Raw genomic sequence first — 12,024 nt, 5'->3', positions numbered from 1 at the left:
AATATAAGTGTTTTACCTCTTTGGTTAAATTTATTCCTAGGTATTCTATTTATTCCTCTGGTGCAATTGTAAATGGAATTATTTTCTTGATTTCTCTTTTTGCTACTTCATTATTAGTGTATAGAACTGTAACAGATTTCTGTATATTAATTTTTTATCCTGTAAGTTTACTGCATTCATTTATCAGTTATAATAGTTTGTTTTTTTTTTTTTTTTTTTTTTTTTTTTTTTTTTTTTGGTGGAGTCCTTAGGTTTTTCTATATATGTAGTATCACGTCATACTCAAAAAGTAACAGTTTTACTTCTTCCTCACCAATTTGGATGTATTTTCTTTCTTTTTCTTATCCAGTTGTGAAGCCAGTCCTCCAGTGCTATATTGAATAAAAGTGGTGAGAATAGATATTCTCATCTTGTTCCTGATCATAAAGGAAAAGCTTTTTTTTTTATCTACTGAGGATATTAGCTGTGGGTTTTTCATATATGCCCTTTATTATGTTGTATTTTGTCAAATGCTTTTTCTCTATCTATTGAGATGGTTCTCTTTTTATTTTTTGGAGTGTCTTTATCTGGTTTTGGTATCAGAGTAATACTACTTTGGTTTGAAAAGATGCTTAATAATGATACAATCTTCTTAAATTTATTGAGATTTGTTTTGTGGCCTACCACGTCATATATCAGTACTGGAGAATATTCCATGTACACTTGAAAAAAAAATGTGTATTCTGCTGTTTTGAGATGGAATGTTCAGTATATATCTGTTAAATTCATCTGGTCTAATGGATTCTTCAAAGCCACTGTGTCCTCTGATTTGCTGTCTGGATGATTTATTTATTGATGTAAGTGAGCTGTTGCCGTCCCCTACTGTTAGTTTCTTTCTTTATGACTATTAGTGTTTGCTTTATGCATTTCCATGCTCCTGTGTTAGTGCATAGATATTTACCAGTGTTATATCCCCTTTTTGGACTGATCCTTTTTTCTTTATGGGATGCCCTCCTTTGACTCTTGCTGTGTAGACTTTGTTTAAAAGTCCACTCTGATATAACTCCTGCTACTCTAACTTCCTTTTTGCTTCCAATTGCATGGAATATCTTTTTCCATCCCTTCTCTTTCAGTCTTTAGATGTCCTTAGGTCTGAAGTGAGTTTCTTGTAGGCAGCATATACATGGGTCTTTTTTATTTTTTATTCCATTGAGTTATCTTGGAGCATTTAGTCCACTTACTTTTAAAGTACTTACTGATAGGTATGTACTTACTGCCAATTTGTTGTTTTCTGGTTGTTTTTGTAGTTCTTCTTTGTCCCTTTCTTCTTTTGCTCTCTGTGGTTCAATGGCTTTCTTTAGTGTTACCCTTGAATTTCTTTTTATTTACTGTGTATATCTTAGAGGTTTTGATTTGTGGTTATCATTGAGTGTATATAAATACCAAATGTTAAGTTGGTGGTCACTCAAGTTTGAACACATTCTAAAAACACTAAATTTTTATTCCCCCCTCTACATTTTGTTAATGATGTTATATTTTAAATATTTTTATTTTGTATATCCCTTGACCTATTTTGGGTAGATAGAATTGATTTTGCTATTCTTATGTTTTAATCTCCATACTGGTTTTATAGGTGATTAATGTACTACTTTTACTATAGTTTTACTATAATCTGTGAATTTTTTTTCCTTTCATAGTTTTCCTATACTTAAGCCTTTTATGTCTACTTAAATAATTTAACATTTCTTCAACACTTCAACATTTCTTATAAGACTGGTTCTGTGGTGATAAACTCCTTTTTGCTGGGAAACTATCTTTTTTTCATTCTGAATGATAACCTTATCAGGTAGAATATTTTTCACTGTAGATTTTTTCCTTTCAGCACTCTGGCCTGCAGTTTCTGTTGAAAATTCAGCTGGTAGCCTTACAGTGTTTCCCTTGATGTAACTATTTTCTTTTCTCATGATGCCTTATCTCTCCTTAGCATTACATTTTGCCATTTTAATTATCACACATCTTGTTGTGTACTTCCTTGGTTTCATCTTGTTAGGTAAGAGCTTTCTGTTTTTCCTGGGCCTGGATGTCTGTTGCCTTCCCCGGATTAGGAAATTTTTGAACCCCCTTCCCTCTCTCTTCTCTTTCTGGGATGCCTAAAATTCAAATGTTATTACTCTTGATGGTGTTATTCTTGGGTTTTACTTGATGCTGTTCAGCTTGGATGCTTTCCGTAACCCTTTCAGATTGCTAATCCATTCTTCTAGTGTATGTTTCACCTCAGTTATTGTATTCTTCAGCTCTGACTTTTTTATATTTTTTATCTCCTTTTTGAAATCCTCATTACATTCATTGACTCTTTTCTCAAATCTGTTGAGAATCTTTATGACTGTTACTTTGAAACCTTTATTAGGCACACTGAATAGTTCTGTTTAGATCTTTTCTGTGCCTTTTGTCTTATTCTTTCATTTGGGACATATTTTTCTGTCTCATCAGTTTGTCTAACTCGGTGTTTGTTTTTATGTATTAAGTAGGTCGCTGCCATTTCCTGGTTGTGACAGTTGTGGCCTTGTAGAGATGTCCCATGGTCCCTTGTAACACAGTCTCTTCTGGTCACTAGAACCAGCAGCTATAGGGTTGTTGCCCTGTGTGGGCTGTGTGTACCCCTCTGTTGTGGCTGAGCTGTGACTGCTGTGAGCTCACGGTTGGGTGGTTGGGGCCAGCATGCATCCTAGATATCTACTATTGGACTCTGACAGCTTCTTGCACAGCAAAGGGCAGTGCTTGCTCCCTGTGCAGCCATTTAGAGGTCCAGCTGCAGGAACGATGGACATGCTCGTGTGTGGGGGTTATCTCCCATTCCAAGAGCAAGAGCCAGTCTAGAGGGGCACTGGGCCAGAGCATGTTTGCTGGCAAGGTAGATAGAGTTTTAACACTGACTCCCACAAGTGTCTGGCTATTCTGGCTGGGGAGGACAAGAAAATTTGCACCTGCCACTTTTATTTCCAGAGAAATCTGCAGATGGCTGACCCTCTGGCACACACCTGAAAATTAGTCAATCAGCCCTCCTGTATACCCTGGGCACTTTTTCAAACTACTGCCTCTGTGGTCCTGACCAAGTTATTTAGCTTGTTCTCTCTGTAGGAACAGGACTTGGTTACCTATCACCTTCCAGGGCTCCCAGAGTTAAGCCTTGCTAATTTTCAAAGCCAGATGTTATGTGGACTTCTCGGCCCTCTGTGGGTCCCCAGGGCTAGGGATGCCCAGTGTGGGGTCTGATCTCCTCACTTCTCTGACCTATGACATCTCTCCTATTTGCAGTGAGTCACACCAGGTGTTTGGTTCCTGATTGCGTCTCTGCCCCTCCTACCCTTTCCGATAGGGACTTTTCTCTACGACTAGCTTTAGAAGATCTGTTCTGCCAGTCTTCAGGTTGTTTACAGAGTAAGTTATATAGAGGTGGTCGTTTCCTTGGTGTGTCCGTGGAAGGAAGAGATCCTCCTGTTCCATCTTGTTCTTCTCTCCCTTGTTCATACTTTTAGTAACCCATCTAATTGTACTTTAGTGAATGATTTTCATCCAGCTAAACTAACGATTCAATCCATTTTGGGAAAAAGTCTTCAGCAAACAGTAACTAAACAACGATCATTCAGATGACATTTTCCTATACAAATCAATTTGAAATAGTGTCAGTAGCAGTCAAATTTCACAATTCCTTGACATTCAGAACTTCATTTTTTGGGAAAAAAAAGTATGAAAGTTTAACTTACAGCATTATCTGGTCTATACACATAATTTTTAAACTTAATTATACTGTGAAACCCCAGGGAAATAAATTTAGGATAGAATACCCCCACTGTGCTTTTTTCTAAAACATTATAGTTTAAGAAGATAAATCCAACACTGCTATAGGGAATATTTTTCTCCTTTCCATTTTACTTTCATCTATTACCTTTCCACTTGAAGGTTAATAGAGGAGACGCCTTTTACTGGGTTCAAAGAACATGATTGTATCATACATAGTGAAATAAAAAGGAACCAGAAAGCTCATTTGGCAGCAAAGTTAGGCAGTGGTCGAATGGTTGCACACAGTACCAGGTATCTCTGTTCACATATCCTAAATCAAACAACAAAAAAGAAATAACCCTAGCATGCACATATTATGGAACAAGTATTTTTTTTTCTGTGACTGAGAAATATAAGTTGATGCAAAGAATGAGTAATTATAAGCTAAACTCAAATGTTTTGACACCATTAATCGTGCAGACTAAGTCCATAATTCTGTAGGAATTGTTTTCTTATAAAGTGTTCAAAGATGCAAAGATTCATGTTTTTGTTGATTTCCTGCCAGCAAGTGATAAAATCTGTTATAGCCTACACACATATGGAAAGCCAAATTACATATATAAGCATACATGCCCCCTTGATTCTGCTACATTTCTGTAACACCAGTTAGCTCTAATGGAATTGGGAGCAGCGGGAATGGCGTCAGTATAATCTGGAAGTTGAGTTGGTTTATGTATAAATTTTCCTAGGTGGGAGGCTCCGAAATATAATAGAAAACCTATAAATTCAGCAGAAAAGAAAAGGACACTCAGCTAAGCTACTACACTCAGGAAGGCACACTTGGACATGGTTCTTTTACCCAAACAGAGGACGCTTGTATGGCTCTCACACAGGGAAGGCTACCCTCCCCCTGCTGAGAGTTCTAGTTGTAGGGGTATTGCCCCAGCCCACATTTGTACTCCTTTGGGTTATTTATTATTTTGCATTTCTACTACCCTGCTGTGGCAGCCATCAATCAGCTCCCTGTGTGCCATACAAGATATCTCCCAAAGTAGCACTTCCTGTTTTTGATCACTCATTGGTAATAAAATTGCATAAGCTTTGACTATGCTGCCCATTGCTATTTTGCCCATGAGCCCTATTATTTCCAGAGCACAATTTTGTAGAACGAGGTTTTTCAAAAATACATACATCATGCTATAGTAGAAAGTATATGACATACCATTTTTTCTATAAGGCCTTCCCTAGGATAGCTTACCATCACCTCAATTTTCTCTAGCATTGAGTTCTCAAAGCATGAAGCAACATCTGTCACTCATTCATTCACTATGTGTTCTCAGAGCTCTGGTGTGTGCTGGGCACCGTGATGGGGATGAAAATAGGAGCAAAATTAGATGCAGTTGCTGTTCTCCTAAACTTTGTAGTCCTTCATTTCCTAATCAATTCACAGGATCCACTAAAAAATGAAGAGTATTATTCCAGAATAGCTGATTTTTCCCTCCTGAGAAGATATTCTAGGGCCTTATAATGAACTTAGTACTGAATTTACTTTTTTCCTGCCACTTTTACCAACAGGCATACCTCTAGATTTCATTCTAGTAGTGCTGTGGATGGTTTAGTCCTCTGTTCTTCAAGCTTTTTCTGGGACGTTGGCATTCTAGGAAGAGCCTCTGGCTTAGGGGAGAGTTAAGAGGACAGGTCTGAGGGGAGAGTTAAGGGACAGGTCTCTGATAGACTGGACAGCATTGGAAGAACAGCAGCTTCACCTGCCTCAACTCTGTATCTTGAAAGTTTGCGTAGATCTATTTGGGGCCAAGTGGAGTGAGGGAGCGGCCTCTACTAAAAATGAATAAACGTTAAAGATCATGGATTAAATCCATGTGCTACATTAAATCAGCTATGTTAGTAGTAATCTGTATGTTAACTCAGACTTAAAATTCTCAGAAGTGGGATGCCTGTGAGGACAATTATATTGCCAGCAGTACTAGATATCCTTGTCCCAATCTATAAAACCAGTTAAGTGTATATGGCATAAAAGTCACAAGTATAAGAAGGGAAATTTAATTTTCTATTGACTACATTTCTATTGTTACTGAAGATCTTAAGACTGACTGAGTATTCTCTCTCCTTTTCTATGTGTGTTTCTAGGGACCTCAGATGATTTTCATCGCAGCTAAAGATCTTGGACAATTATCCAAACTGAAGGTAATAAGAATAAAGGGATTATCAGTTGTCTGTGAAAGATAATGAGCTAATTACAACTCTACAAGAAACTATCCTCCTACTAGTAATGGTATCCAGCACGGCAGGACTAAGATGCAGGTCTGTGATCTCACAGACAAGCTTTAAGGATGAATCAAGTCAAAACTTAGAGTCTGAACTTTATGGTTTTCCTTTTATTTCCCCAAAGATTTCTAATACTTTCCAATTGGTAGGGCAACTGGGAAATTTTGGCTTTAAGTTAGATCATGTTTTTTTTCATATATGAAACAGGCTTTGTATGAATAAAGGCAAAATGGAGCGCTTCGTAGAAATCTAGTAAAGTTTAGAAAAATCTTAAAGGCAAGAAAGCTAGGGTGGAAAAATGAAACTCCTCAAAGCAGACCTTCAAATTGTCAATATATTCAAGCACATTGTAAATGAGGATTTGCTGACTTAATAACTCTGCCCTTTCTTATTGCTCAGATTCACAGGACTGTGCAGTTATGCGGGGAACATCAGCTTCTGTCCTAGAATAGGAACTCGACTGATTAAAATATACATTGTGCTTCTTTGACTGGCTTTTTCACTTAGAATAATGTCCTCTAGGTTCTTCCATTTTGTTGCATTTGGGTAGATTTCCTCCTTCTTAAGGGCCAAATAAGATTACCACGTTTTCTTCATCCATTCATTCATCAATGGATGACATACCGGCCAACACTGTGCCTATCGTAGAAGTATGTGTTGCTTTAGTTCCATTTCTTTCTCTTAGAATATAGTTCCAGATGTGGACCACCTTAGTTCAAATTCTACCTCAGCTGTTTCCAACACATTGACAAATGACATTGTCATTGCCATGTGTCCATGACACATGGATATTTGACATTGGCCAAAGTATTTAAACTTCTTAATCTTCAGATTTGGCATTTATAAACTGCAGAACATTTTCACACTTGCTTTGTAGGATTTTTGTGAGGATCAATGAGATAATGCGTACATTATCTTTGCATGGTAATTGCCAAGATTATGCCACCACCAGCTCACAGAGGCTGGCAGCTCAGAGTCAGGTCTCACTGGGATTGTTTTATGTGTATAACACAGGGGGAGAATAATCCATTTAACTGCATAATTACTTACTGAGATGAAATAGGTGTCCTATAGTTTCAGTACCCTATATTACCCCCTTGCTCAGATAAAAAAAATTGGAAGTCAATAATCATTTAAAAGACATAACGTAAAATTTCTTCTTAGAGGTGTTCAGTTATGTTGATGGTTTAGAGGAAAGGTCAAAGGTAGATGTTACTCCCACACTATTGCTTTGGATCTGAGATCTTGATCCCTTCCTTTATCCCTCTTATTATCTTCCTGGGATTTATATTCCCTACTTTGAGAAATGGATCTATACAGGGTTGAAATTCCTCAATAAAACCATGAAGGTGAAACAGCATAGTATCTCATTACAGAAGAAATGGTCCTAGATATGCTTCTCGCATCCACGTGATGTTAGAAAACATACTCCATCTCCCACAGCTTCAGTTTCCTGAGTTGGAAGTCTTATCAGCCAGAACTGTTTTCAGTTCCAAGTGCTAGAAAGCCAGACTAACATAAGCAAGGAAGTAATTTATTGCTACATGAAATTTTATAGTCCTAGATAACTCTGCTTTCCATTACTGCTTGATTAGGAACTCAAAGAATGTTATGGAACCTGGTTAGTATCTCTCGACTCTGTTCTTTCCTTGTGTGATGTATGGCTGTAACAAACCTACCTTCTTATTTGTAAGATGGTTGTCTCTGCTCTATATCTAACATCCTTTGAACTTGAAATGTTGTAGAAAAGAACACCAAGCTTGATGTGAGGAATTCCAACAAATCCCACCAGCACATCCTGGTCTCTGATAGTGTTCTCACCACTCCAAAGCCAACCATTGTGACACAGGCTTAACTGACATACCAGCCTATGAGCTGGGGGTGTAGTCAGCTCTGCCTGCATCTTACGAACTCTAAGTGGGGTGGAGATAGCTCCCCAGAGTGCATACATATGCTAGGTGGGAAAAATCAAACTCAAACAAAACAGAACACATAAGATCCCTTTGCAGCTTCCAAACTTCTTCAAGACTGTAACAAACTAAAAACAATAAAATGTCCTAAAAGGGTAACTATTATTCAAATTAAAGAATAAGGCCTCTACAGTACTTTGCAAAATTAAAACTCTGACCATAATAAAGAATTTCAAATTTTCCAAACCATTTTCCCTTATTTTACCAAAATGTCATTTCCATTTTAAATACTTGGTCTTCGCAATATTTGTATTTTAGTTTGAAAGAAGGTTGGGATAAATCCAAAAATCTTAACAATTATCTAACTTACTTAAAGGAATGCAGAGTCAAGGAAAATAGAACAATGAAGGAAATTGTTTTTCTGCATTTGACTACCATTTAGGATTAATCCATTAAAGAAGTATTTATTCAGCCATTTGATACATTACTTTATGCTCTGGAACTTCATAATGTAGATATATTATGTATGCCTAACTTATTACTATTTAATGGGATCAGATTTATTTGGCATAATTTTTTGAAAACGTAAGTATTTTTAGACAGGTGATAGAATATTAAAACCAATTACTACATCAGAGACTGTAAATTTACTGCAAGCATACAGTAACTCATTGCCAGCCTCTTTCAGAAACTCACTTATTTTAATGAGCTATTTTTAGATCTCTGAAATTATTTCTTGCTAAAATTATATTTTTCTATAACAAAGAGTTGAAGCCAGACTGGTTTGTACTTACTTACCCTTAAACATTTCCACCTACAATTTAGTAAACATTTCCCATTACTGTTTCTCAATGGGTAGTTAATATTCCTATTTTAAAAATATTAAAAGGACACATATGTTTGTGTTGAAAATCCTGTATCAAACATGTAGTGAGATCTCATGGATCCATGGGGCATTGTATACTTCTTTTTTTTTTTTTTTTTTTTTTCCAAAATCTTCAAAGGAGTATGATTTCATTCAAGGGTATTGAACCCTACAACATTATACTTAAAAGAAGTACAATTCATTTACCAAAAATGTATTGAATTCCTAGCAGGTTATAATTGCCAAGATAGGTACTGAAAGACTGCAGACTTGAGTAAGACATAGATCAAGATTATCTTGAGAAAGTCATGGCATCTACCAAATAACAATAAGAAAAGGGCTAGAATAGGGTGAGGCACTGGGGATTGAACAATCTGAGCATTGCACCCAAGTGCCTGACCACTTTTGTGCAATGACCACTGAAAGAGAGCCCATGCTCCACCCGCCAAGCTGTACATGTTGATGTAGATCTGTGCCCTGTAGAAGAAGAGGCACCTGTTGTTAAGAAGGAAAGGCAGTGATTGAACCGTTAGTCGAGCCATGCATTCTTAGAGCTGTGTCCGTTCATGTGGGCTTTCCTCTAATTCACATAAGACACCTGTATTAGTTCGCAGTTAAGCTTCTGGAGGACAAAAGCCTTTCTTTGAATGAACAACATATCACAATTACCTGGGACGGCAGAGGCATATAATAAGCACTCAATAAATATCTATTGAATATTGTTGACTAGAATAGTGGCACCTCTGGGGAGACTCAGTTTTGGTGGAGGGGTTGGGGCATGTCAGGAATTTTTAAAATTTTCTCTTAGGTTTCTTTTTCCTTTGTGGTTGTCTTCAACTTTCTACCATCATTTCCCTAAGGAAGTTTTGAATGATGGTTTGAGAGAGTCCATAATGAACAATGAGGAAAATCCACCAGAAATGTGAAAATCAGCTCTAAAATTTTGGAAAAAAAAGATTTTAAAATAATGAAAATCTGCAGAGCCAAATTCAGTTAATTCTTGGGGCTTAGTAATGACTAAACATTAAGGGGAATCAAGAAAGAGAAGGAATGGGGGCCATTATAAAGTAGACTTTATCATAGTAATTGAAAGAGGCTAAAATTCACCTCCTAACTCCATGTCATGATTGATTTTCCTCAAAGTAACAGATAAGGTGAAAAAGCTTTGACACATGTTTCCAGATTTCTCTTTTGTTTTTTTTACCCCTAACATTAACTTGCAAGTGATAAGTAAAACCACATACAAATCAAAGTTCAGCATTTCTTCTTTTGGAAAAGGGGATATTTATTGAATATATGACAAAATAATCCTCTCAGGTGTGTCCATGTGGGGATTATGCAGAGTATGTTTGAAAACAGTTGTTGAATGGATTAATTGGTTAAATGCATAAGTAATTGCTAACCTGTTTTCTAGGAGCACATGATTCGGGAGGATGCCAAGGGTCTGACGCCAAGACAGTGTGCTATAATGGAGGTAGTCTTGGCTACCATCAAGGTAAGCTTACAGTAGTCCTGAAGTATACATCCCCAGTCCTCTATTTGCCCTCAGAGAAAAGTATCCCACATGCATATCTGTAGAGCTGTGCCATCCATAGACACAGAAGATGGTTGTATGGGTATATTCCCAGAGTATGTCAGATTGAGCCTGTACTCTTCCCACATTATCCGTGTTCCTCTGCCCTTATCCTTGTTCCTTTGTCTCTGGAAGAAAATGTGTGTGAAACCGATGTTATAACATGTGTTTTCAAAGACAGACATGTACGTACAGCCCCCCCCCAAGTTCAATTAAATAGATGCTTCAGGAGGTTTGGGGTTAACAGAATTTCTTTTCATGTTTTCTACAGTTGTTGAAATGGGTTTTAAAAGATCAATCTTCTCCTCTCTCTTAGTAAGTGCAATAATTTAATTTTCTGCTGGAAACCCAAAGGTATTATGTTGTGTGCATCAATTTTTTCACAGCCAGAGGTTGACCAGAAGTTATTGTGGTGGGGGCTAAAAATGGACAGACCTCAAAATGTAACTTAGAAGTTGTTTCCATATAATTCCTTTTATATTTTTATACATGTTTCATATTTACGTATATGCATTTTATATTCTTATGTGAAAGCTTATTTAAGAGTGAATTAACTAATTTATTGTCTGAATTTAAACCATATCCATTGTCTCCACATGTCACTGGGGGAAGCATCGCCTATCCAGGCTGCGTGAACAGCGTAGCAAAAACTGCTAGCTACCATGAGCCATTTTCAGAGCACAGAATTGTACAGGATACAAACAGACATTATGATGCTGTTCATTAAAATAGACTTGTACAACAATTGGGCACCTCCAGAAAATTGTTACCTCCCAGCTTTGGTTTTATAGTTTCAGCATTTAATAAGAGGCCATCTTTTCCTGCTTCAGTGTAAAATGAAAAATGAAATATAAAATGAAAGTTGTGAGGTGGGAATTTTGTGACACCTGGTGGAAACTGGAGAGTGGATTTAGGCAGTGAGACTATAGCAATGGAGTTTCTAAAGCTACAGCTAGAGTGTTATCCGGAAGTCTGGAAATTTTGCACAATCATTTTAAGGGAAAAAATGGAAAACTTGAAAAAGAAGCAGAAAAAAATGCAAAACAAGCTCTTTCTAAAAAATTGTTTTCAGAAAAGTGAATAAGAAATGACTGACCTTTGGAGTTATAGTAGAACTAATGGCCACAAATCAGGAAATGCTAGTAGAAAAAGTAAGAACTTTGAAGTATACCATGAAGAGAAGAAAAAGTAAAATTTTTAGATTATGAATTTAGTCCTTTTTGAATTTTATTAAGTCAATGCATGACTTCAAGAGAGGAAGAAAAATGAGTCCCATGAAAAGAAATGGCATTCAGACCTGGCTTCTGTACCCACCACCAGCATTTCTTCTATTCCTCTTGGTTGGGGCACATGATCACCATCTAGTTATACCCAAAGTCTGGGACATTCCTGATCTTCAAACAGGTTCCCCCTTCTACATTTTGACAGCTCAACTATCCCATCTTCCTCTCCAGGTCATCTGGGATGATCTTTTAATTCAGTCTTAAATACTTCCACTAGCTGGTGTCTAAGATCCAGTAAATGGATTCATGCCATTATCTTGTTCCTCTAGGGCCTGACTCTGGTCCTCTTGAACGTCAGAGCCTGAGGTCAGGTCTCTACCTCCTATCCCTATTATGAGACTCTTATCC

The 12,024-nt window shown here is 37.1% G+C and overlaps 1 protein-coding gene across 1 annotated transcript in view; it reads left to right on the top strand.

Annotated features, from left to right (window-relative positions):
* UNC13C (unc-13 homolog C) overlaps positions 1-12,024 on the top strand; it is a 601,184-nt gene that overhangs the window by 535,352 nt on the left and 53,808 nt on the right. Inside the window, exons 30-31 of the mRNA XM_032864917.1 lie at positions 5,908-5,964; positions 10,235-10,315. Coding sequence (XP_032720808.1) covers positions 5,908-5,964; positions 10,235-10,315 — 138 coding nt within the window. The remainder of the gene's footprint in view (positions 1-5,907; positions 5,965-10,234; positions 10,316-12,024) is intronic.

Source organism: Lontra canadensis, unplaced genomic scaffold (assembly GCF_010015895.1).
Source record: "Lontra canadensis isolate GAN:19392208 unplaced genomic scaffold, GSC_riverotter_1.0 scaffold28, whole genome shotgun sequence".
NCBI lineage: Eukaryota > Metazoa > Chordata > Mammalia > Carnivora > Mustelidae > Lontra > Lontra canadensis.
This window is presented reverse-complemented; position numbering and strand designations above follow the sequence as displayed.